The sequence below is a fragment of the Mytilus edulis genome, chromosome 2, assembly GCF_963676685.1.
Source record: "Mytilus edulis chromosome 2, xbMytEdul2.2, whole genome shotgun sequence".
Taxonomy (NCBI): Eukaryota; Metazoa; Mollusca; class Bivalvia; order Mytilida; family Mytilidae; genus Mytilus; species Mytilus edulis.
This window is the reverse complement of record NC_092345.1, coordinates 26,209,186-26,237,106: the sequence shown is the minus strand read 5'-3', so window position 1 is coordinate 26,237,106 and position 27,921 is coordinate 26,209,186. Positions and strand designations below refer to the sequence as shown.

Below are 27,921 nucleotides of genomic sequence, written 5' to 3'. Positions count from 1 at the left end.
AGCAGGAAATGATTACCCTTCCAGGACATCTAATTGTTATGAGATACATGTCAGGTGGTACTAATGGAGCAGGAAATGATTACCCTTCCAGGACATCTAATTGTTATGAGATACATGTCAGGTGGTACTAATGGAGCAGGAAATGATTACCCTCCCAAGACATCTGATTGTTATGAGATACATAGTTATCAAAAGTACCAGGATTATAATTTTATACGCCAGACTTGCGTTTCGTCTACATAAGACTCATCAGTGACGCTCAGATCAAAATAGTTAAAAAGCCAAATCAATACAAAGTTGAAGAGCATTGAGGATCCAAAATTCCAAAAAGTTGTGCCAAATACGGCTAAGGTAATCTACTCCTGGGGTAAGAAAATCCTTAGTTTTTCGAAAAATTCAAGGTTTTGTAAACAGAAAATTTATAAAAATGACCATATAATTGATATTCATGTCAACACCGAAGTGCTGACTACTGGGCTGGTGATACCCTCGGGGACGAGCAGGAAATGATTACCCTCCCAGGTCATCAGACTTTTAGTGTGGTTCATGCTCCTTAATAATTTTTTTTTTAATATATTATGTGAAATAATGTTTCTCTTTTCATCTTTGTCTTTTTGCAATGATGTGTCGTTTATACTTCAATGGTCAGTAATTTGGTTCAATTAAGTGTCTTTTTGCAAAAATGTGTCGTTTATACTTCAATGGTCAGTAATTTGGTTCAATTAAGTGTCTTTTTGCAAAGATGTGTTGTTTATACTTCAATGGTCAGTAATTTGGTTCAATTAAGTGTCTTTTTGCAATGTGTCTTTATACTTCAATGGTCAGTAATTTGGTTCAATTAAGTGTCTTTTTGCAAAGATGTGTCGTTTATACTTCAATGGTCAGTAATTTGGTTCAATCAAGTGTCTTTTTGCAAAGATGTGTCGTTTATACTTCAATGGTCAGTAATTTGGTTCAATTAAGTGTCTTTTTGCAAAGATGTGTTGTTTATATTTCAATGGTCAGTACTTTGAATCAATTAAGTGTCTTTTTGCAATGTGTCGTTTATACTTCAATGGTCAGTAATTTGGTTCAATTAAGTGTCTTCTTACTTCTATTTTAACACAGTTATTTTTTTTTAAATAGATGGTCATAGCTTACCGAAAGTGATTGTTTTAAATCTTAAACTTCTGTCAGGTGAGCCAATGGCAATATTAGTAGGTCTAACTGGCCTTTAGACCAGATGAGCGAATAAAATATAACAATGATTGTTTTTATATGTATTTTTTGTCAACAAAAATTACAAAGCGCACAAACAACATTATTGGAATGGAAATACATGTATATAAACAAATATGTATAATGTTTTTTATCAATAAAATCCTTTTATATAGATATAGCAAATTGATGCTAAATCAATCTTCCAAACTCATGACATATCTTACTTACAGTGTTGTATCATCCTCACAAGAAAATAATTTAATTTATTCCATACTGACATTGTCTCATACAAAAAGTTTTCTATAGAGTTGTAGTTAATCTCAATCATGTAAACTGCATGTACAATCTTAGCAATATGTATTTCTGCTCATGAATTTCATTCTTTAACAGAAAAATTTACAAAACATCAAAATTATCCAAAAAAAATGTATATGCTTGTTTTAGGCTATCTCTAAAAATTAAAAAAACAATTGTCAGAAAATGATTTCTGGATTTTTCATATGATATTGTGTGAAAAAAATCAATTAATTTGTACATTTAAAAAACAGTAGACTTGCAAACATTCTTTTCAATGCACAACTAATATATCTAGTTGTTTTCAACATTTGTTGACAAGAAACCATTTATTCAGCCTTAAAATATAATAATTGTTACAAATCCCCATATAAACAAAAGCAGACAATCCTCTAGCAATAACCTGATTTATGTTTGTTAGAAACTGACCATTATATTCAGTCTACATGCTATTTGTGGAGTTGATATTGGTGTTTATGATTTACTTTAGAATTTTCGTATAAATAAAAGTTTTCTACATACAATTAGACAAACCAAGCTAAATAAACAGTGACTGTTTGCAATTTATTAAAAGTTGACATAGATATTTACCCTATCCAACATGCACAAAAAACTCCCCCAGATACTTTGAGCTCTAACCTAGGTTTGACTCTAGAATTTTACTTAAAATAAAAGATGTCTTGAATTCCCCAATGTAAAATATATATAAATTAGAAAATTCAAATAGTAACCTTAAAAATTTACATTACAAGAACTTGAAAAATAAATGACATAAAATTCACATATTAATCAAGAAATATATGCATGAAGTAAATGTTATGAAGAATTTTAACCTGATATATATGCATCTCTGAGTATACATTTTCAAATATGAGTGTGCTACCTATTCTTGCATCATTACTCAGACAATATCCCTGAAAGACGATAGTAGGCGTACATGTTACTGTTAAATAGATACAAACAATAATTATGATTTGAGAAATGAAGGACTTCACTCTTGCTTATTCTTTTCCAAATTTGGCCTCAGTTGTAGAGTTGTTTAATAAGTCAAACTACTGTATTACAAGCCTATCAACACTGAGGTTGTGAGTTTGAATACCCCAATGGACAGGTCACTCAACTCTAATCTTATTTGACTAGGATTGTCAGTATTCCTACTAAAGTTTGTAGACCTCTCCAGACACTCAAGCTTCCTCCACAAATAATAACTGACCGCCAGGCAATAGCACAATAGTATTGAAAGTGGTGTTGAACACCAATCAATTAATTCTTTTCCAATTAACATGCTGTGGACCATAAATTATTACAACTTAATTGGGTTTTTTTTTCAATATCAAAAGTAATTAATATCAATACAAATTTTGAAAACAAGAATTAATATAATTAATATCAACTTTATCAAAAATCTGACTTGGCAAGACATTTTCACAGGGACTCAGGGAAGCTTAAAAAGTAGGATTTTTCAGTATACAGATATAGATAATATACTGCACATAGCTAGTAAACAAAGAAATATTGATAAATATATTAATAACTTAAAACAAAAAGACTGGAAATTGATTTTTTAAACATTGATTAAGTTCTTAATCTGCTAACTGAGTCTCTCTTGAAATCATATATTTTTAAAGCACTTTAACAAACACCTGCTTTTAAAAACACTGAATATTTAAATTTTTAACAAAAATATGATTAATGCATTTGACCACAATTATATAATTTTTAAAAATGTTAAATGAGACAAGATAAATAAATGACAGAGTATTGAATTTTAAAATCATTAAAATAATATCAAAATGTGGATAGAAAATGTCACAGTTCAAAACTGATGTGGCCTTTACATACATATTAATATATCAATGAATACACTGCTTAGATGAAAATATAATTTCTATATTTTTTTTTAATATATTTTGATGAGGCCAAGAACAAAACATGTTGTGATAGCATTAACAAATCTGAAAATTTATAGGGTCTGGTGGATATTTTCATCATTTAGCATAAATTTTTATTTATCAAATATCATACATATGTTAATATGGAATATAATCAAACTATAGAAACTTCAAGCCTTTTCTGAATCTAATATTATCGAGGTGAGGATCTCATTCTCAAAATAAAGTAAAATTACAACAACAAAAATCAATGTTTAACCATAATTAAAGAATAACTAATCGAAGAATTCAAATAGAGAAAAATATTCAACGAGTGACCAAACAACACATAAATCACGAATGCGCACAGCACATGAGTTATTTATCAGTGTTGTTCGGTCACGAGTTGAATATTTTTCCATATTTGAATTCTTTGATTAGTTATTCTTGTTATTACATTGGCAAATGGCTTTTTTTATGAAATTAAAGTAGAAAATGTAAGGAATTATATCTTTTTCTACGCATTCACAATTTGTTTTGATCCGACGTTATCCATGTCTTGACAATGCCTATTGTTGTATGACTTCAGAGGACTGAAATAACCTCGTTTATTTCACATGTGAAATTATCGGTTTTTATTTCACTGGGAAATCAATGTAATTCATTGCAACCAATGTAATAATGCTGGATATTGAAACTGATTTGGCAGATAACACATTGACCACAATGTCCAATTTTCTTCCCATTTTTCATAAATAAAAAGGTAATACACAAAAGTTTGAATGGGGATGTGAATAAAAGACCGACATACACATACTTGTACCACAACAATACTTTTCTTTTGTCTTAAACAACTCTGTCAAGAATTACTAGGCCAAAAGATAAAGTTGTAATGATACCATATACATGTACATTCATCACAGACTCAAAATTTTCAAAATCTATTCATTTTACTTGCTTTACTTAATAATAAAGAAACTAATGGTTTACAGCAACATTTACAGAATTTGAGAAAGACAATATCATTTTAAAATACAGTTTTGTTACAATTCTTTAAATTTGTTTCTATATCTGTTTCTGGTGGGGAAATACTTTAACAAGTTTTAAAATGAAACATCTTCCCAACTACATAAGTTAATCAAGCATACATAATTAACAGAATGTATTTGTCTCAAAATGTTTTTGCAGCTGCCATACTTTCAACACTACATGATTAAAAGCAAGGTAAATGTGATGCACAACTACAAGCTACAATCGTGGACAAATAACTACGTCATCACAAAGCAAAAAGAGAGGACAAATAGTTAGGATATAGCATTGCATAGAAAAATCAAGACCATACATCAAATTGCTTTATATTATCATTCAATAGGTAATTTTCATGCACATTAATTCAGAAAAAAGGCAACCTTCTAATATTCAGACATTACTATTACACATAATTGTCATGCAGTCTGGTTTTATTAGTCTGAATCTAAGATTCCCATCTTTACTGTTTGATTTCTCATTTTTAAGCATTGTTGGCTTTTTAAATAGTTGTGGGAGGGTACAAAGGGATTTCTTTAATACCCCACAAATATTTTTTTTCTCTGAGTAAGTTTACATTTCATCAAATGGACTTTCCACCATAAATGACCCTTGCCCAAACATGAACTTTCCTTCATATTCTAATGAAATAATCAATATTATTTTTACAATTAATTGTTATCACCATGTTTAATTCTTTTAATATGAACTGGGTATGTTTAAAAAATCAAAAATCAAACTGACATGAATAGTTTCTTGTGATAAGTATTCTTATACCTAGGAATTCTTTCATCATATCTAAAACAAAAGTACGGTTAGAACACAACATAAATTGCACTCGGTTAGCACTATAGACAAAAACAAAATAAACACAATAGTAACAGCACCAAATCTCCCTAGTCATGGCAATAACATAAACTACTATTTGTTATATTGGTAATCTACAATGCACACTAAAAACTAGGTCAATCCACACAAAATAAATTTTGGTAAATGGGTTACATTAAAAATAAAATGTTAGTGGCATGAGTTTCTAAATATGTAAAATTGTTAAATCAAGAGTGAGAGAAAGACTATATCATGAATATATGAAATAGACATTTGATTATGATAAATCTTATTTTAAAAAAAAATTATGGGCAACTTCATTCTGGTGAAATTCATACTTTTTTGTTAACTTTGATGACAAATATTGTTCAAAATATTATTTTATTGCTAGAGTTGTCTTTTTATAAAGAAAAAAAACCACACTGAAAATCCAAATCATTTCAATGATATTGATGAAAAAAATAGTTAATTCATTGTAAACTACTACAAAACCATACACATGGTCCCCAAATTATAATATCTACTGGATATAGCAAATACAATTCCTGTAAACATATTTATTTAATGTACTTATAAAAGAAAAATATGAATGTCAAAATAGATATAATGTTAACTTGATTTATGATGGACACATGAATCTGCAGTAAAAATCTTCAATTTCTTGCCTGAAGTTCAACTTAATGTACAATTGCTGCTTGAACCATATTATGCCTAACATTGTACAGACATATATGCATAAGTTTTGTGCACAAAAATGTAAACACATTATACAATAATAAAATAGTGGAATTTCACAGATTCAACCCTGAATTTTATAAAAATATCACAGTTTAAGCAAACACATGTTGTTTCTTCAAATGACACACCAATTGGATTAAAGGTGGGACTTGTGTTACAAAAACTGGCTAGGTTAAAGGTTAAACATGTGTAGTTTACATCTATGCAAACAAATCAAAATCAGGGTATTATAAACATATTTGTCACAATAATAAATCTGAAAAGTTGGAAATAAATCGACCACTAGATGTATGTATACTGTAACTTGGAAATTTACAAGGGGTGAAAGTATCCCCTTTTGTTTATTTAACTTTTGAGGTAAAACAGAATCAGGATAAATTAAACCTAACAAACAGGTTTAGTCATATAAATCACCAAAAAAAATCAATTATGCTAAACAAACTTCATTACCATTTAAGGAATAGGTTTAAAGTATTTTTAAAAATAGATGAAATATGACTGTTTGTGTCTATTGATGAATATGACATACTTTTATTATGTAGTACACAATATAACTTCACAGACTTTTATTACATAGTACACAATATTATTTCAATGATGTGGACAAACAAGATAGGATTGGTATGTATTAAATAAATTTGGTTTTTGTAATCCATAACCTAGAAGGCATTTAATATCATATTTATACAAAACAAGAGTGCACACGCTGAAATGTCTCGCCTTCTTTACTAATCATTGATATTAATATGTTGATAGTCCTGAATATAAAGATTTATTACAACTGTTGCATAAACTTAACATTAACCAAGAAAACTAAACATTGAACAATGAACCATGAAAATGAGGTCAAGGTCAGATGAACCATGCCAGACCGGCATGCACAGCTAACAATTCTTACATATAACATGTATAACAAATATAGTTGACCTATTGCTTATAGTTTAAGAAAAACAGAACAAAACACAAAATTTTAACACTGAGAAATTAACTGTGAAAATGAGGTCGAGGTCAAATAAAACCTGCGCGAGTGACATATAGATCATAAAGTATTTCCATACAACAAATATAGCTGACCTATTGCATATAGTATTAGAAAAAAAGACCAAAACTCAAAAACTTAATTTTGACCACTGAACCATGAAAATGAGGTCAAGATCAAATGACACCTGTCAGCCAAACATGTACACCTTACAATCATTCCATACACCAAATATAGTAGACCTATTGCATACAGTATAAGAAAAACAGACCAAATACAAAAACTTAACTATGACCACTGAACCATGAAAATGAGGTCAAGGTCAGATGACACCTGCCAGTTGGACATGTACACCTTACAGTCTTTCCACACACCGAATATACTAGACCTATTGCTTATAGTATCTGAGATATGGACTTGGCACCAAAACTTAACCTTGTTCACTGATCCATGAAATGAGGTCGAGGTCAAGTGAAAACTATCTGACAGGCATGAGGACCTTGCAATGTACGCACATACCAAATATAGTAATCCTATTACTTATAATAAGAGAGAATTTAACATTACAAAAAATCATAACTTTTTTTCAAATAGTCACTGAACCATGAAAATGAGGTCAAGGACATTGGACATGTGACTGATGGAAACTTCGTAACATGAGGCATCCATATACAAAGTATGAAGCATCCAGGTCTTACACCTTCTAAAATATTAAGCTTTTAAAAAGTTAGCTAATGCCGCTGCCGCCAGATCACTATCCCTATGTTGAGCTTTCTGCGACAAAAGTCGCAGGCTCGACAAAAAATCACACCACGTATATAATATACACATTTCAATTAAGAATAAACTTGGGATAATATGTCTGTATGTTATTAGTGAACCATCTTCCTTTCAGCACATAGTTATTAATCAACTCTATTTCTCAATATAAATTACAAAATAACACTAATTCTCAATATTAGCCATAATGAAAATATCACCCACATTTTCTTGTTATACAAGAGTCCGGCGTGAAGACAGTTATATTCTAAATATCAGAACCATCATGAACAGCTACATTGTTTCTTATGCTATGCATTTATCATATCATTATATAATGGACTATTTTTGTATGTTTGTAATAAATAACTAAAAGATAACACCAATATAATATCATTATATAATGGACTATTTTCGTATGTTTGTAATAAATAACTAAAAGATAACACCAATATATGTTTGTATGTATAATTGCTGGACTGGATATGAAGTGACTAGATGGTTTAACTGGTTCCTGTACGGATCAACTCATCTTCAACTGGGTCTGACTTCTTTTTCAGATTCTTCATCTGTATTGATACCATTCTCTTGAGGACAATTCTTTTTTGCATCATTGTCAGATTGTCTCCCCTTATCTATATCTGCATTTGATATACCACTGTCTCTACTGTTATCAGGGGCTGCACACCCTGTTTTATCTTCATCACTAGGATCCTGATCTTGCTCCGAATCTTCTTCCTCTTCCTCATCACTTTCACTTCCCTCCTCGATTGTACTTGACAGCACTGAAAAAGTTTGATATTGTTAATTTGATTTTCCCTTTTCGCAGATAAATGTAGGTACAAGACTCATGCTATGAAAACTAGTTATTGCGTACAATATAGTGGAAGGTATACTCTCTATCTCATTAATAGTCAATGATTACATTAGATGTATGTTTCATTATAATACTTAATTCTGATTGGCTACACTGCAATCTCATGTTATTCCTTAATCAACTTCATTACACAATAAAATTTATCAGTCATGATGACAGAAGGTCCCACAATAAAGTGCACAGGTAAATTAAACAAGAGTGCACACACTGAAATGTCTCGCCTTCTTTACTAATCATTGATAGTATGCTGATTGTCCTAAATATAAAACTTTATTAAAACTGTCACATAAACTTCACATTAACCAAGAAAGCTGAACATTGACCAATAAACCATGAAATTAAGGTCAAGGTCAGATGAACCATTTCAGAAAGACATGTACAGCTAACAATTCTTTCATACAACAAATATAGTTGACCTACTGCTTATGGTTTAAGAAAAACAGACCCAAACATTAAAACTTAACACTGAGCAATGAACTGTGAAAATGAGGTAAGGTCAAATAAAACCTGCACAACTAATATATAGATCATAAAATATTTCCATACACCAAATATAGTTAACATATTGCATATAGTATTAGAAAAAAGACCAAAACTCAAAAATGTAACTTTGACCACTGAACCATGAAAATGAGGTCAAGGTCAGATGACACCTGCCAGCTAGACATGAACACCTTACAATCCTTCCATACACCAAATATAGAAGACCTATTGCATATAGTATAAGAAAAACAGACCAAAACACAAAAACTTAACAATAACCACTGAACCATGAAAATGAGGTCAATGTCAGATGACACCTGCCAGTTGGACATGTACACCTTACAGTCCTTCCATACACCGAATTTACAAGACCTATAGCTTATAATATGTGAGATATGGACTTGACCACCAAAACTTAACCTTGTTCACTGATCCATGAAATGAGGTCGAGGTCAAGTGAAAACTGTCTGACGGGCATGAGGACCTTGCAACGTACGCACATACCAAATATAGTTATCCTATTGCTTATAATAAGAGAGAATTGAACATTACAAAAGATTTTAACTTTCTTTTCCAGTAGTCACTGAACCATGAAAATGAGGTCAAGGACATTGGACATGTGACTGACAGAAACTTCGTAACATGACACATCTATATACAAAGTATGAAGCATCCAGGACTTCCACCTTCTAAAATATAAAGTTTTTAAGAAGTTAGCTAACACCGCCGCCGCCGGATCACTATCCCTATGTCGAGCTTTCTGCAACAAAAGTTGCAGGCTCGACAATAAAAACCAGTCAGATAAAAATTGTGTTTTCATGATTCAAGCTTAAAAATGTAATTATAAGCATTGAATGCTTCTTTTTTTAACTTCATAGGGTTGTAAAAGCCTTGACCTTGCGCACATTTTTAGAATTAAGCACTTATGCTTACGCCCTTCATACAAAATGTACCTAGGTCAATGCTTTTACACCCCAATGAAGTTACAAAAAGAAGCACTCAATTCTTAAATAATTAACCTAATGAAAAATTTCATGCCCAGTGGGTACAATAAAAAATTAAAGCATCATCAAACAGATCAAACAGGTAGTGTGTGTCCGGCAGATCAGGAATTACTTACACATAGCTTTTAAAATATTATAAACTTCCAGACCAAATATCAAATGGTTCATCAATTTTAAGCACAAGACCTGGGCCTAAAGCATCTCTTATATATGTAACATTAGTTTTTTTCAACTTTTTTTATACATGTAACATTAGTTTTTTTTCAACCTAAAGCATCTCTCATATAAAACCTTCGTCTCAAGCACACCTCTAGAAAGTAACAAAAAAGAATACTGTGAGTAGGCTAAATATATCTAGCTGAACTGCAGGAGGCACCAAGGGACGGTGCTATATGGCATGGTGGGTGCATATCAAAATGTGTATCGGGACATTAATGATATGGTAAGATATTGTAAGAAGTTGCACATAACTGGTATGTCATCCTGGTGCCTGGTGCAGAGGAGTCAGTACTATTTAAAGTGAAACAACTGCAAGAGGTATATGTAGTAAAATGCCGTTATAATTCCCTTAAATCCTGTTTTAGGTCTATCAGTTATATTATGGTGGAGTCAAGACCTTCCACTTTGAAATCCCCTATAGCTATTTGTCATTTGATAAAATTAGAAATGTTAGGGGATGCAATCCTTGTCCTTAGCATGGCATGTAAAATACTTATATCAGAAAAGGGTTCTGAAAGTTCTAAATAATATTTACAGGAAAGATATTACAAAGCAATAATTTCATATTAAACATCTATATATATATTTACCAAGTTTATTTCCAGAACTAGTTGACATGGTTGATGGTGGAGGCACTTCTAATTTAGGTGCAAAAGGTCTCTGTTTCTTAGCCATGTTCATCTGGTAGCAGTAGCAACACCTAAAGCCTATAGACAGTATATAGAAATATTAAAAAATATTGACAATACATAGTAACATTAGAAAATATTAACAATATATAGTAACATTAGAAAATATTAAGAAGACCAATTCTCATGTTAAAATCTTGAGATCAAAGTTTTCAAGGGCTTTAATTATTCTAAAATCATCTATAAAGTTTATTTCTACAACCAAAAAAAAAAGGTTACTGTCAATTACTTTTATTAAATTTGCAACCAGAATATATCATAGGCATGCTAGCTTTCTCAGCGGTCAGGGTTTTGTTTTATTTTCATATGAAATAGTGTCATACATAAAATTATAAAGACATTAAATTGGCTGCTATTTTAAATGGAAATGTGTACTGGTCCAACGACACAATTATCGTCCTTTGGTTTTCGTTGTCTACAAATATAGTCCCTTATGGAAACAGTGTATAACTTGCATGTTTTATTTGATACACTTTCCCAATTTATTTCTTGATATTAAATGCATGAAATATTAAGTAGGGGGAATGTAATTACATGTTAAAAAAATTGGGTTGCTGAATCTTAATGTTAAGAAGTGATTTGGTCCAGTTCAAAAAGGTCAAATTTTATCACGTCTGAAGCTGTCAAACTGAATTTTACACCCCCTTAACACAGAATTGTTAATATTTTGAGTTAGAGCTGGTAGAAGTTTCTATAATTTTGATATTATTTGTCTCACTGGTAGTACACTACACTGTAAAGATGGTTTTGAGAAAGAGCAGGTGCGATTTTTTAATTTGAATTTATTGTCTAAAAGAAATGCACTACGAAATAACTGTGTTCTCGGGCCTACTGTGGATTCATTTTTTTTATGGTTACCAATTTCAGAATATTGAACAAAACTTGTATTTTCGATTTTGTTGTTCTGCATAGAAGCTTAAAGAGAATTCGTAATTCTTTTAACATTTGAATTATTGGTTCGCCTCTACCCATGAAAATTGGTATCTATCAAATAATAATGAATCCACATGTCTTTTAAGAATTTACCTGAAACAGATTGAAAATAATCTATGTAACCTAGAAGCTTAGAATATATTTTTGAAAATGGTTGACACAAACGTACTGATGATTTAAAGAGTTATCTCCTTCACCTAGGTCTACCCCCTTAAAAAATAAATTTTAAGTATTCTTATCGTGTTTTCTCAAATAATATCAAAATTTACTCTATCTTTATAAGTGTGATATATCAGGCTTGTGATTGTGTATATTTTCTTGATATATTTTATCTTGATAGGGACCTCGGTAAAAATACCTAAATGACATTCATAAAGAAAATTACTTACTTATATACTCAAATTCTTCTTTTAAAGCCATTCCATTATGAGAATGACAAAATCTACATATGAGGGCATATCTGTTTTGTGGTCCGTCTCCAACCAGGTATTCTAACACTTTATCCATCGCTGACCTCTCACGAGGCAGTATTGGTCTTGGTAAAGGTGGTCCTCTAACCTGATCTAAAAAAGAAACCATCATATTGTAGTACATATATAAATAGATACAAGAAGATGTGGTATGAGTGCCAATGAGACAACTCTCCATCCATGTCACAATTTATAAAAGTAAACCAATATGTCAAAGCATGGTCTAAGACTAAGACTAAATTCCAAAAAAAAGAAATTTTATAGAATGGTCATGAATGCCAAGTAATTTTACACTAACACCATTATTTTGACATCGCATTTTTATTCTGATTTTTACTGTCTAATAAAAAATTTATGTTCTGATTTTTAACCAGTTGACCATTGGATAATGGCAAGATATAAAAAGCAAATTTGGGATGATATCAAAATGAGATATCACTATACTGTAAATCGCTTTATTAGATAATTGAATTCCAATACCAATACCAAATTGTTTATTACAGTGACATGTCTTTTTATTATGTTAAACAATATATCAATAAGCCATGGCAATAACATTTTTCAACACCCAGCCCTTTTGACATATAAGTAACTTTAGACATGTACACATATAAAAAGAATCATTTAACAACAGTCAAACTTAGAAGTCCGGTTTGATTGTTCCTATACAAAAAGTTTTTTCTCTTATTCAGTGTTCCGGCTAGGTTTTCAAAAGGGCAGGGTGCCAATCCTGAAAAAGGGCATTTAACGCGCGATATGATAATATGAAAAGGGCATATTTTAATAAAAGATGTTAATCAAACATTTGTGTTTATTCGTTGAATCACAGGTTATACAAGAACAACATCTTTAGCCCATATAGAACTCTATCTTTCTACTTTTAAGGCGGAAAACCATGACAAGCAGCTTGTCACACAAGTTTTTTTATCATTGCTTGGCACAGTTGAACTTTATATGCAGTATGTTTTGAAAGGAGATCTGTTTCATACTGTTTCTATGGTCTACCACATTTTACCAGTTTCACCTTTCTACCCCTGCTGTGCTTGATGGCAATACAGCACAAAACAGCTGTGCTCAGTAAATTCACAATTTTAGGATATAAAGCAACAGTGAAAAATAGTATCAAAAATAAAGAATACAGAAAAAGATGACCAAGGCACCCTACCAACACTGCTACTAAGACCCTCTTTAACTTTTCCCATAACTCAAAATAAATACCTAAACATATATATTCTTAAGCAAGAAGTATGGAGACACATTTTAGAATATGTAAATGGGTTACTCAATGCTAGGAAAAATATCAGATTGAGTTATCTTTCTTTATTCGGATGTGCTCCTTCTTTGGAGGATTATAAACAGTACGTAAATATGATGTAAATATGATCACAATATGGCGGCCGATTTTGTTATTTTCGTATCAAAAATGAAGGCAGTCAATGACAAATACGTCTGAATTTTCTGTTTATTTTACAGAAAACAAGTAAAACAATGTCTTCAAAGAGTTTATAATGGTTTTCCAACTTTCTGTCATTACGTTTCTTCCATGAAACTACGGTAAACATCGCAAATTGTGCCCAAGTTGTTGTATGCACATTTCTTCAAAGATAATTGCCGACTGACCGATTCTATTTGAACGAATTAATGTTGATGATCATTAATGACCCATCCGATAAACGGATTACCTATAACAACAGATTATGACACCAGTTGTAACCATTGATTAGCTTGGGGTGGTAAACAAAGTCATAATCTTTTCCCCAGGTAAAATTTAGTAATTAGCGTATCATATCAATACGCAAATTAATATGCAATCGATCTTCAAAAAAGGCAGGGCGCCCTGGAAACTGTAAAAAGGGCACAGGGCGCCACTCGGAAAAGGGCGGGCGCCGCGCCCTCTGAAAACGGCCTAGCTGGAACACTGTTATTAAATGCATTGTTAAAAAAATAGCAGTTTTTCTAAGATGTTTGCAGATAAGCACTTTAAATTGTTCATCTTTTAGAGAGGTCTTCAAAAGAGTGTTCTGTATTCAGTATTTATAAGTTGAATTCTTAAATCTCAGTAAAAAATTATTCTGTTTTTAAAGTACTATAAGGGCTGTTCCAAATTTTTCAAATTTTATCTCTTATTTTTTAAGTTTTAATAAATTGCTTACCATATATAATGGTTTACAGTAATCTACTGTTACAACTGTTACTTAGTAAATACAAGACCTTAAAAAAAGACAAAATTTTTAATTATTGATATTATTATACCATAATTTCCATTCATCTGAGGAGTGACAAGAGCTCTTGGTCTCATTCCAGAACTTTGAGGATGTCGAGGTGTTGATTGTGGCGTTTCCATCCTTAATCTAGGAGTACCATGTCTTGCTGGAAAAGGGGTGGCTGGTCTCATCTGTGGTGTGGGTTTAGCATTGGTAGGTAAATTTCTCTGTCGTAAAACTGAAAACAGATTATATATAAATGCATTTTTCATGAGAATAAAACAAGAATGTGTCCATAGTACACAGATGCTCCACCCACACTATCATTTTCTATGTTGATTGGACTGTGTAGTTGGGGTCAAAACTCTAATTTGGCATTAAAATTAGAAAGATCATATCATAGGGAACATGTGTACTAAGTTCCAAGTTGATTGGACTTCAACTTTATCAAGAACTACCTTGACTAAAAACTTTAACCTGAAGCGCGACAGATGGATGAACAAACCAATGCACAGACAGAGAAACATAATGCCCCTAATTATTTACAAAAGATTTCAAGAGATATAACGGATTACTGGCTGTTATGACTTTTTAATATACATATTTACACTTATGGGTATTTAGCTAAATTTGCTCTTAATGACCATAGATCTGTCTCCAAATAACCTATTTGAGTCATGTAATTATCACTTTTTTATTATGACATCAAATGTTTTGAATTGTGATGCAAAATTTTGCAGGAATTTGTTTGACTTTGAGTAATGGCAGAAAAATTACATACAAACGTAGACGCTTTTACAAAAACACATTTACCTCCATTCTCACATTTTATTTTACACAACAAATACTTCAAGATATACATGGTTCCCAGAGTATATATTTTCTAAAGAAATGTTAATATTCACTTACCTGATCCCTCACTAACTTTTGGTGGTGATGGTCCTGGGGTCTAAAATAAGCAAAAATATGTATACAGATTGGTAATTTATAAATACAGCAAGAACAAAATTTCCATCTACATTCACAAATAATTTATTTTATCTTTTTTTTTATCTTGCAATGCAGGTGCAGGGGACATAGAAATTATGGAATATAAAAATTGTGGAATATAAAAATAAGAGGATGAGATGTGATTGCCAATGCGACAACTACCCACAAGGCCACAAGTAACCAAATGACACAGAAATTAATACTGTAGGCCACCATGGCCACCTACTGCATTCAACAACAAGAGGCTGTCACAACGACAGCAAACCGAATTTATAAACATTTATTTTTGACCTGGCAATATCACACAAGAGTGCACACGCTGAAATGTCTCGCCTTCTATACTAATCATTGATATTATGTTGATAGTCCTAAGTATAAAGCTGAGCTTTATACAACTGTCACATAAACTTAACATTAACCAAGATAATTAAACAAAGACCAATGAACCATGAAAATGAGGTCAAGGTCAGATGAACCATGCCAGGCAGACATGTTGAGCTAACAATGCTTCTATACAACATAAATAGTTGACCTATTACTTATAGTTTAAGAAAAATAGACCAAAACACAAAAACTTAACACTAAGCAATGAACCGTGAAAATGAGGTCACGGTCAAATAAAACCTGCGCGACTGACATAAAGATCATAAAATATTTCCATACACCAAATATAGATGACCTATGGCATATAGTATTAGACAAAAAGACCAAAACTCAAAAACTTAACTTTGACCACTGAACCATGAAAATGAGGTCAAGGTCACATGGCATCTGCCCGCTAGATAGGTACACCTTACAATCATTCCATACAACAAATATAGTAGACCTATTGCACATAGTATGAGAAAAACAGACCAAAACACAAAAATTTAAATATAACCACTGAACCATGAAAATGAGGTCAAGGTCAGATGACACCTGCCAGTTGGACATGTACACCTTACAGTCCTTCCATACACCGAATATACTAGCCCTATTGCTTGTAGTATCTGAGATATGGACTTGACCACCAAAACTTAACCTTGTTCACTGATCCATGAAATGAGGTCGAGGTCAAGTGAAAACTGTCTGACAGACATGAGGACCTTTCAAGGTACGCACATATCAAATATAGTTATCCTATTACTTATAATAAGAGAGAATTCAACATTACAAAAAATCTGAACTTTTTTTTCAAGTGGTCACTGAACCATGAAAATGAGGTCAAGGACATTGGACATGTGACTGACGGAAACTTCGTAACATGAGGCATCTATATACAAAGTATGAAGCATCCAGGTCTTCCACCTTCGAAAATATAAAGCTTTTAAGAAGTTAGCTAACACCGCTGCCGCTTCCGTAGCCGCCGCCGCCGGATCACTATCCCTATGTCGAGCTTTCTGCAACAAAAGTTGCAGGCTCGACAAAAAACCATAACTGATGAACAGTGAAAGTGAAAATCGTCAATATATAATTTGACCTCCATTTTGTCATCAGTACCGACATATTAAAATTTGAAAAGCTTAGGTTGAATGGTTTATGAGTAAATGCAACAACATGAATGTAAAAACACTATAATTTTTCGATCTTTCAAGAACCATAACTCCTGAACGGTAAAAGTCAAAATCAACATTATTGAACTTGATCTCTATTTTGTCATCAGTAACAACATATGAAAATTTGAAAAGCTTTAGTGGAACAGTTCACGAGTAAATGCACGGACACTACTGGAAACGCCATTTTTCAATCTTTCAAGAACCATAACTCCTCAACGGTAAAAGTCAAAATCGTCATTATTGAACTTGACCTCCATTTTGTCATCAGTAAGTAACAACATATTAAAATTTGAAAAGCTTTGGTGGAATAGTTCATGACTAAATGCACAGCCACGACGGGAAACAACATTTTTCAATCTTTCAAGAACCATAACTCCTGAACGGTAAAAGTTCAAATTGTCATTATTGAACTTGACCTTCATTTTGTCAGAAAAAGAAATGTCAGCCATGTAGTTGAGAGGAAAAATAAAGAACTGAAGAAGGCCAATGGCCGAAACGTCTTGAAAAATTGGTTTATTTATACAATTATAAAAAGTATGTTCCCTATTGGAATTTTGAAAACAAGGATCTTCATTTTGTTGTCAGTAACAACATATTAAAATTTTAAAAGCTTTGGTTGAACAGTTCATGAGTAAATGCACAGACAACAGTTGGTTACCGCCCACCCTACCGACTGCTCAACCGCCGTACATCCCCAAATCAATAACCGACATTTTTGTCACAAAAATCCGGTTAATAAAACCAATACCATATGGTCAGCTATAAAAAGCCCAGATATGACAAATGTAAAACAATTCAAACAAGACTAAGTATGTCTCTCTAATCTTGTATGTGTTCTAAAGTCAGTTTTTAATGATTATGAAGCAAAAGAATGATATCACTTGTATGAAAAGGAGTAGGGCCTGGGGCAATAAGGCCCTTATTTAGCCCAAAAATTACTGCAAATTTAAAAGTTATCATATGTATTCTTAAATAACTGAAATCCTTGCTGCAGTACAAGGTACTCATAGAAACAAAACAAATTTGACATTGAACAAGTTTCCATGGCAACAAATCATGATTTATTTTGCATATTTTGTAAAATTTCATGATTTTCCTCGTTTTTCATAAAATTTTATGTATATTTTAGATTGAAAAAGTATGTAAGCACCCAAGAAACAACTTAATATATGGTGGGATCATGTCAATAGTAATAATAAAGCTTCTGTTAAACTATTTTGTTGTTTCTTGCCTGCGCACAATGTTTTCATAACAGAAATAAAGATGAAAAACTGCATAAAATCCGTATTTTTATCGTTTTTTTTTTTTTAATTAGTACATATTATGACATAATTGTGACGTCATCAGGTAAAAATCTATGTTTTTCTATTATATTTCTTAAAACCTATGCATTTCTAAACACAATGTGCCAATTTGAAATAGATATCAAACATTTATTTTTTTGGGGCCAAATCCAGGCCTTTTAAATGCCCTTACTCCTTTGTATTTAATCATTTTCATATCCAAATTTCTTGTTGAATTTTAGGCAATTGATCTCATGAGTTTATAATAGAAAGATCATAGACAAATTCCATATTTAGTGCTGATCAACCTTTTTCCCTTTATTTTTACAGAAGTCTTTGCCCTTGGAAATAGAAATTATAAGGACACATAGAAAGAGATTGTATACCTTCATTTTAGTAGGGCATTCATGAAAATGTTAAAAGAATAAAATAAATTGAAGTTATTGCCCTTGGGCAGATAAAATATAAGCTCCACATGCAATGGAATTCTGTTCTTTTAAACGGACTCTTTTCTTGATAGAAAGTAAATACAACATTAAATTAATTTGCCTCTTTGACAAATAACAAGTACATGTACCTACACTGTTTAAGTCATGAGTTGGAATCTATGGATGGACACAGTTGTTTAAAAGAAGCACTATTGGCCAGTATATGTTTCCCATTCAATTTTAATACCTTGCCTAGCACATTATCTACCTACCTCTAGTTGTTTAAATCTAGCAGGGTCATACTTTTGTAGTATTTCTCTAGCCTTTTTGTAAGTTTCTTTTTCCATAACATCTTCAAGCTATAAAAATGAAATAAAACCATTTGGTTAAACTGTTTATTAATATTGGTACAGTATATATCAGGCAAAAAACAGTTAAACAGGGATTCCTCAGAATTTTTTACTATCCCTCAGCAGGGCTCACACTACTTCAGAATTATAGGGAGAAGTGACTTCTCTTTTTGAAACTGATAGGGAGAAGTGGTGAGATTTGAAAGAGAAGTGCACATTCGTGCGGGTGCGCTACAATGTTTGGATTTTACAATAGTATAAAGGGCCATATGTAAATAATGTTCTTTTTATGTTGTTCAATTCATATGAGTAAAAAATTACAATTAAAGTAACATTTGAAATTAAAAGTTGTTTAAGTTTTACTAAGGTTCTTGTGAGAAACTACCAACTAAATATCTAGCACTAAAAAAAAAAAATTATTTTAAAAAATGTAAAGAAATTATATCAATTACAATTTAATTAAAAATTATGTTGTGTATGAAATCAAGGACGTATATGTTAGTTATACGTCCTTGATGAAATTCAGTGTTTCTCATAAAAAAAATTATAAAAGTTATTAAGCTGGGCCATAATATATTGATATTAGTATAATAGTCTCAGAGTTAAGCAACTTTAATCAATAGTTTGAAACATTCATAAAAAATATAGGGAATTATATACACCAATCAATTAGATGTAACTAAAAGTCTGTTAATGCGTGTGGGATGCGTAATTTTTCCCTTTGGGATCAATATTCTTCTGTCAGCTGTTCCATCCGTGCGTCCGTAGTAATTATTGTAAAAGTACGGATTTCGGTCATAGCTGGTCCGGTTCAGATCCGTAGTTTAGAAATCGGTCAATGGCGGACAAATGCAAGAAAATTTACAAAAATAAACGATGTTTGACAAGTTATTTGGAAAGGAACATGACGGTTTTAATGCAATAAATGGATTAAACATTTACTGGAGGCAACTTTTATCACGTTTAAATGAAGTAACAAACTTATTTTGCCGCCGAAATTTAGGTTGATGTACGTTTTCGAGTAACAAGCACCGGAATTTGCGAAAATGCACGAAGTGATAAAAAGTTGTATTTTTATCAAATAACCTGATACACACTGCGAAGACAATGCTTCAAAATCTTTTCTAAAGATAATGAATAGTTTATGTCTGAATTTCTTTAATTATCAGTAAAAAATTAATGTTTCATCAACTTGGTAAAAATTGAAAATGTCCGATGACGGAAGCGACTGAAAGCGACTTTCGTCAAGAACAGGGCGACTTGTTTTCGCTTTTGGGGGTCGGGGAAAGCGAAGTGACGGTCGGGAGGGCGACTTCTTCGCCCAAGTCGCCTGGTAGCGTGAGCCCTGCCCTCAGTATATAAGACTTTTGCATAAAAAAAAAATTGTTCATGAGATTTCTTTTTAAGGTTGACTGATAACTTGGAACTTAGATAATCATAAATTGTTATGAAGAGAATGATAACTTACAATTTTCTTCTTATTTTCCTGTAGTTCATTTAAAGCCAGATCTGAAAAGGTCAAAAGTTTACAAATAAATTATATTGTACAAATCTGAATAACTAACTGCAAATATAGTATTGAGTGAGACATTAAACCTGTGTGATTATCAGAAAAATAATTTGGTTTCCAAATGTTTAGCCTAGAGCATCACTAAAGAGACATTTATTGTTGAAAATCTGCATCTGGTGCAGAAAAATTGGTATCGTTAATGTTATTAAAAGCAGTGCTAGAACATCTAAACTAGAGGCTGTAAAGAGCCTGCATCGCTCACCTGTATTTACTGATGCTTTGGAAATCGTGTAAAATAAGGTTAAAATCATAATTCATAGTATAAGATATTATGAGATACTATAATAACATCTAAGATAATAGCAACCAGATGCTCCCCAGGGCGCAGCTTAATACGACCGCAGAGTTCAAACCCTGAACAGTTGGAGCAAGTATGGACACAAAATTCAAGCTTGATACAGCTCTGAATTTGGTTAAATAATTGAAACAACATAGGTTTCTGACACAGAATGAATGTGGTCTAATAACTTAACTTAAGAACTTAAAAATTTTAAATTGGACATTTACCTATTATGATCCAATATCCAAAATCTAAATACATGGTTAGATTCAGCATATCAAAGAACCCTAAGAATTCAATTTTTGATGAAATCAAATAAAGTTCAATTTTGGACCCTTTAGACCTCAATGTGGACCAATTTGATAACCAGGCCCAAATATCAAAAATCTAAATACATTGTTAGATTCAGCATATATCAAAGAACCCCATATATTCAATTTTTGTTGAAATCAAACAAAGTTTAATTTTGGACCCCAATTTGGACCAACTTGAAAATGGGCCCATAATCAAAAATCTAAGTACAAATTTAGATTCAGCATATCAAAGAACCCCAAGAATTCAATTTTTGTTGAAATCAAACAAAGTTTAATTTCTGACCCTGATTTGGACCAACTTGAAAACTGGGCCCAAAATCAAAAATCTAAGTACATGTTTAGATTCAGCATATCAAAGAACCCCAAGAATTCAATTTTTGTTAAAATCAATTTAAGTTTAATTTTTGTCCCTTTGGACCTTAATGCAGACCAATTTGAAAACGCGACCAAAATTTAAGAATCTACATACACAGTAAGATTCTTCATATCAAAGAACCCCAATTATTCAATTTTTGATGAAATCAAACAAAAGTTTAATTTTGGACCCTTTGGGCCCCTAATTCCTAAACTGTTGGGACCAAAACTCCCAAAATCAATCCCAACCTTCCTTTTGTGTTCATAAACCTTGTGTTTAAATTTCATAGATTTCTATTTACTTATACTAAAGTTATTGTGGGAAAAACCAAAAAAAATGCTTATTTGGGCCTTTTTTTTGGCCCCTAATTCCTAAACTGTTGGGACCAAAACTCCCAAAATCAATCCCAACCTTTCTTATATAGTCATAAACCTTGTTTTTAAATTTATTGATTTCTATATACTTATACTTAAGTTATGGTGCGAAAACCAAGAAAAATGCTTATTTGGGCCCTTTTTTGGCCTCTAATTCCTCAAGTGTTGGAGCGAAAACTCCCAAAATCAATCCAAACCTTCCTTTTGTGTTCATAAACCTTGTTCTTAAATTTCATAGATTTCTATTTACTTATACTAAAGTTATTGTGGGAAAACCAAGAAAAATGCTTATTTGGACCCTTTTTTGGCCCCTAATTCCTAAACTGTTGGGACCAAAACTCCCAAAATCAATCCCAACCTTTCTTTTATCAAAATGTATATGGTCATAAACCTTGTGTTGAAATTTCATAGATTTCTATTTACTTTAACTAAAGTTATAGTGCGAAAACCAATGTGTCTTCGGACGACAAATGACGACGACGCCAACGTCATACCAATATACGACCACAAAATTTTTTGTGTTCATATATAAAACTGCAAAATGTATGTAAACTCAGGGGCAGCAACCCAACAACAGGTTGTCGGATTTGTCTGAAAATTTCAGGGCAGATATATCTAAATCTGATGACCATTTTTGCCAGCAGTCAGATTTGCTCTAAATGCTTCAGATTTAGAGATATAAACCAAAAACTGCATTTTACCCTATGTACTATTTTTAGCCATGCCTGCCATCTTGGTTCGGGGGAAGGATCATCATACACATTTTTTAAACGAGATACTCTTATGATGATTGTGGACAAGTTTGGTTACATTTGTCTTAGTAGTTTCAGAGGAGAAGATTTTTGTAAAAGATTACAAAAATTTAAGAAAAATTGGTAAAATTGACTATTTTGAGGGCAATAACTCCTTAAAGGGCCAACTGCCATTTTGGTCATGTTGACTAATCGTAGATCTTACTTTGCTGAACATTATTGCTGTTTACAGTTTATCTTTATCTATAATAATATTCAAGATAATAACCAAAAACGGCAAAATTTCCTTAAAATTACCAATTCAGGGCTAGCAACCCAACAACCAGTTATCCGATTCATCTGCAAATTTCAGGGCTGATAGATCTTGACTTCATTAACAATTTTAATTGTATCAGATTTGCTCTAAATGCTTTGGTTTCAGAGTTGTAAGTCAAAATCTACACTTTTCCCATATGTTCTATTTTTAGCCATGGCGGCCATCTTGGTTGGCTGGCTGGGTCACCGGACACATTTTTAAAACTTTATACCCCAATGATGATTGTGGCCAAGTTTGGTTAAATTTGGCCCAGAAGTTTCAGAGGAGAAGATTTTTGTAAAAGTTAACAGATGATGCTGGACGACGACTGACGCAAAGTGAAGAGAAAAAAAATTAAGTCTAAATTAATTCTGCTGTTTATACATTCAGAGGAGCAACAGGAAAAACCTCTTTTGAAAAAAACATACCATTCTTTGTGATTCGTTTCACATAATACCAATGAAGGAATTTCTTCAATAACCAAATCCTGCAAAAAATGATAAATTAATTATAAGTTCATGGCACATATACAATGTATAATATATATGTTAGTCTTGTACCCAAATAATATGTATCTTTAAAGTAACTAAATACTAACTATACATCCCTTCTTCAAGTCATCTACAATTTGATCCTGCAAACTTATATCTAACCTTATTCTTTTCTATGTACAATGATGTATATTACGGATTACAAATGTGTCGAGGTTTCTGATTGGATAACAACACAGAGATGTCAGTATATATTCAGGAAACTGCCAGGGTTTATACGACGTTTTTATCCCCAATTGGAACCTCAAAAACGTCATCATAACACTGGTTACTATGTGACGTAGTCATAAGCTATCAGACTGTGAGAGGTTCACAGAGGGAAAATAATGATGTGCTTCAGTCAATAATACATTTTTGATACAAAATCACCCAATTAACACTTTTAATACTTTAATTTGATGTTAAAAGTGTTATTATAAATTATTACAAACACGATAAAATTATGTTCACAGCAAATTAGAAAATCCTTCACGTATGCCGAATATATCAGGTTGGGTTTTTCAATATATATGTGTTGTCAACAAATACCTGCACTGGAAAATAACATTAAGTCAGGGGTAATCCGTAATATATGTGTAATTCAGGTCTCAGAAAGGGTATATACTGTGACATTTCCGGCTTAGGGCTTATATCCTCTTCGCCTTCGGCTCAGGGGATATAAACTCTAAGCCGGGAATGTCACAGTATACATGTATACCCTGTCTGAGACCTGAATAACATATAATGTAATAATTGCTGCTCATCGCTACATTGAAGACCTGTTGGTGACCCTCTGCTGTTGTTTTTTATTTGGTCGGGTTGTTGTCTCTTTGACACATTCCCCATTTCCATTCTCAATTTTATTAATATTTATACTATATGGTTATATATCATGCATGTCATAGTACATGTACATATAAAGCATTTTGATAAAAAAAAACAAAAAAACAACATTTGAATGCATGTATACCTAATATTAAATAACAAGTCCTCATCACAAAAATCAAAAAATATTATCAAAATTTCTCCAATCACTAGACAAAGTTCTAAGCTTTCTGTTTGAATAAGCTAAGAATCAAATAATGTTTCCAATTTTTATTGCGCATTGAAAGCTTCATTTGATTTACATACATGTACAGTTCTTGTTAATTTGAAGCTACATGTACGAGTTACTTCGTCTTATTCTAAACATATACTTACAAAATTGGAAATATTAGCAGAGGTGATGAATATATCAGCCTTTTTGTCCATGTGGGTGGTAGGTAGTAGAAGTAGAAAATCAGAGCTGCACCAATATACATCAAAATAGAATACAGTATCAAACGTCCAATAAACTTCTTTTGTCTCTCTTGGTTCTGTCGGCGAAACTGCTGCAAACTGCTAATTTGCTGTAATGAATTTACAACATTAAAATTAAATATTGATCCAAGCAAGTTTAAAAGAATTATGTGCAGAAACAAAGCAATTTCTTACACATTCAACAAAACCGTAGGATTCACCATAAAAACCACAGAAGAATTTTCAATCATGTCAATGGGAAATCATTTCTTAATTTTAGTAATTTTTATAATACAATTTAAAAATATGTGTATGGCTGTATGTTCTTATATCATGTATAAATATCATAAACATTACATGCATTCGTGAATGTGTTGTTCGGTCACTCGATTAATATTTTTCTCTATTTGAATTCTTTGATTAGATATACATGTAAATGCTTTAAATAAACCTCATAAAATAAACACTTCATACACAGACCACTTTTGGGGTTTTACTCTATTGCAAGGTTGCTTTCTAATTTATTGATGCATGAATACCCAATAAGCTTTATTTAAGTAATATAAAGTTCTTGAACATCTTCACTTTTGCATGTGTCTAAAGACATGAAAGATATTGGTCATTTGTATGGCGAGACAATAATAATAAAATCACATAGCAATTTTGACAGTTTCATCTTCCATCAGTAAGAATCGATATGACAGTTATGTTCATACATGTAGTAGACATAATATTTACCTTGTCAATATCATCTAATATCTCAATGGTAGATTTCTTCTTCTACAAGAAAAAAAAAAACAGTTTAGTCTTGTACCCAAATAATATGCCCAAATAATATGCATCTTTAAAGTATCTAAATACTAACTATCCACCCCTTCTTCAAATAATCTTCATTTTGATCCTGCAAACTTGTATCTAACCTTATTGTTTTCTATGTACAATGATGTATGTAATAATTGCTGCTCATTGTTAATATTTCTACTATAATATGGTTATATATCATACATGTCATAGTACATGTACATATAAAGCATTTTGGACATTATTTGTGCAAGTCTTTTAATGTTTTTTTTATAGTAGACATGTACTATATGCCATCTCAAAGTAATGTTAGCAGAAATAGCTTAGACCTGTGTTTTGGAATGTGTCATCACTTTGATTTATATAAGATCTCAGACATTTGACTTAATTCTGAAAAATGAAGGAATGTTTGATTATTTTTAACTAAGGGATCAGACAACGGATATTAATGTTGAAGGCAAAAGGATCAATACTAAAAGTTTGATAGCACAGGGCTAGATACTGCAGCATGAAAACGGCCTTGGGAGTAAACTGTCTAATACTCAAATTATATTTTGCAGTGTGAAAAACTAGGAACAGTTAATAGTGCCATTAGTGGTGCCTTTGCTCATAATCTGTTAAATGATGACTGTGAAATCATAACCAGTGGAAATAACCATTTTTTGACTCACAGTAAGGACAACTTTTTCAAAATCCAATCTTTTAAATACAAATTAAATGCATGTATCTAAACATGTATATAACAGTATAAACTCGCTGGATACACATGTGACAACAATTATCACAAGAAACATTCTAAAACGTTTGTTCTTCAGTGTCCTACATTTAGTTGCAGAAAGTTTTTAAAAAGATTACCTGTAGCTCAAACAAAGGTGAAAATCAAGACATATAGCAGTGTCTCTAATGTTACCATACTCCTGTTTAAGATTGAGATTTCCACCTGCATATTGGCAGATTTTCAATACAAACATTGTGTAGCGCAGAGTATTATTTGGTTTCAAATTCATGTTAAAAAAGAGAGGCGAAAGATACCAGAGGGACAGTCAAACTCATATAGATCGAAAATAAACTGACAACGCCATGGCTAAAAAATAAAAACAGACAAATAATAGTACAAAAGAAAAATCATAGAAAACTAAAGACTAAGCAACACCTACCCCACCAAACTTCACTAAAACTTCCTTAATCTGTTGATACTTAGCCCAATACCAATAAACCCCCCTTTTATCTTTCTGTCCAACACCGAATACCCTAAAGTGAATCAATCTATAGTTATTCTATATAAGTATTGAAATGTGGCCAACTGAAAAACATCACACATTAAATAAGTAATGTTGGATGATATCATTTCGCTAAAATTTCAAAATAGATGAAAAAGGAGTAACAAAATTGTGACAGATTGTTCATTTTCTAGAGTTTTCTTTGATTTTAAGGAAAAGACGACACTACATACTCTGAATCTGGAAAGAAGGACACCCATTGTAAAGTCCTTAATTACAATTTATGTCTGTGTTATTCAAGTTGTCATTTATCTATACGAAATTATTGGTCCAACACACTGCACATTTCCCGTTTTCAATTTTGTGGTGTTGACGTGCTGCCCTCTGTGAGGAAACGGAAGCAGTGACAAATTGTAACATTTTGATTGGTTAATATGAGATAATGAATAACAATTAGCCATGTGGTTTTGTTTACACTTTCCAAAGTGTCGTATCTTACATTTGATTTACCGGGACCTGTGTAGATTTGTTTCTGCCAGGACAAACAATTTAAACAAAAAAGACAAATGCGTTGATTATTCCCCTTTCGTTTAGATAATATTACCTGCAGATATAATCGAGTGATATAATCAGATAATTAATATCAGACATGTGAGTGTAGACATGATTAATGCATGGATATTTGGTATTATAGAATTGGCAAATTATCATGCATCATAGAGACATATATACTACACATATCTATGAATACATCAGCAATTCACTGAAGGAACTTTTTTCTCGGTTTAATAATGGTTCGATGTTTTACATATCAATTTAGTATCATATACATTGTACCTGTCATGTCACTATTATTACAAATAACTGAGACTACTATAACACATAGTATTATAGTAGTCTCAGCATCTAATATCTATAAAGCAAAGCAGGATAAAGAATTCAGTTTGATTCATAAATTGGTAAAAATCTTTCTTTTTTTACAACAACAACAA

The 27,921-nt window shown here is 31.8% G+C and overlaps 1 protein-coding gene across 1 annotated transcript; it reads right to left on the bottom strand.

Moving 5' to 3' along the window:
* Window positions 1-1,244: 1,244 nt before the first annotated feature.
* LOC139511837 (endoplasmic reticulum junction formation protein lunapark-B-like) lies at window positions 1,245-27,337 on the bottom strand. The gene is made up of 11 exons (XM_071298951.1): window positions 27,163-27,337; window positions 25,647-25,688; window positions 24,831-25,018; window positions 23,529-23,587; window positions 20,629-20,669; window positions 19,083-19,169; window positions 15,484-15,523; window positions 14,624-14,812; window positions 12,290-12,463; window positions 10,869-10,985; window positions 1,245-8,480 (listed from the first exon to the last, which is right to left on the bottom strand). Exons 1-11 carry the CDS (start codon window positions 27,187-27,189, stop codon window positions 8,230-8,232), a joined length of 1,215 nt encoding a protein of 404 aa, XP_071155052.1. The 5' UTR covers window positions 27,190-27,337; the 3' UTR covers window positions 1,245-8,229.
* Window positions 27,338-27,921: the final 584 nt, after the last annotated feature.

Excerpts from the sequence above, each read along its gene's own strand:
- LOC139511837 (XM_071298951.1), bottom strand. The coding sequence starts at position 27,189 with ATGGGTGTCCTTCTTTCCAGATTCAGA. Across the intron at positions 23,588-24,830 it reads CTGCTAATATTTCCAATTTT|GATTTGGTTATTGAAGAAAT; the intron begins GTAAGTATATGT and ends CATTTTTTGCAG. Across the intron at positions 12,464-14,623 it reads TCAGATGAATGGAAATTATG|ATCAGGTTAGAGGACCACCT; the intron begins GTATAATAATAT and ends TTTCTTTTTTAG.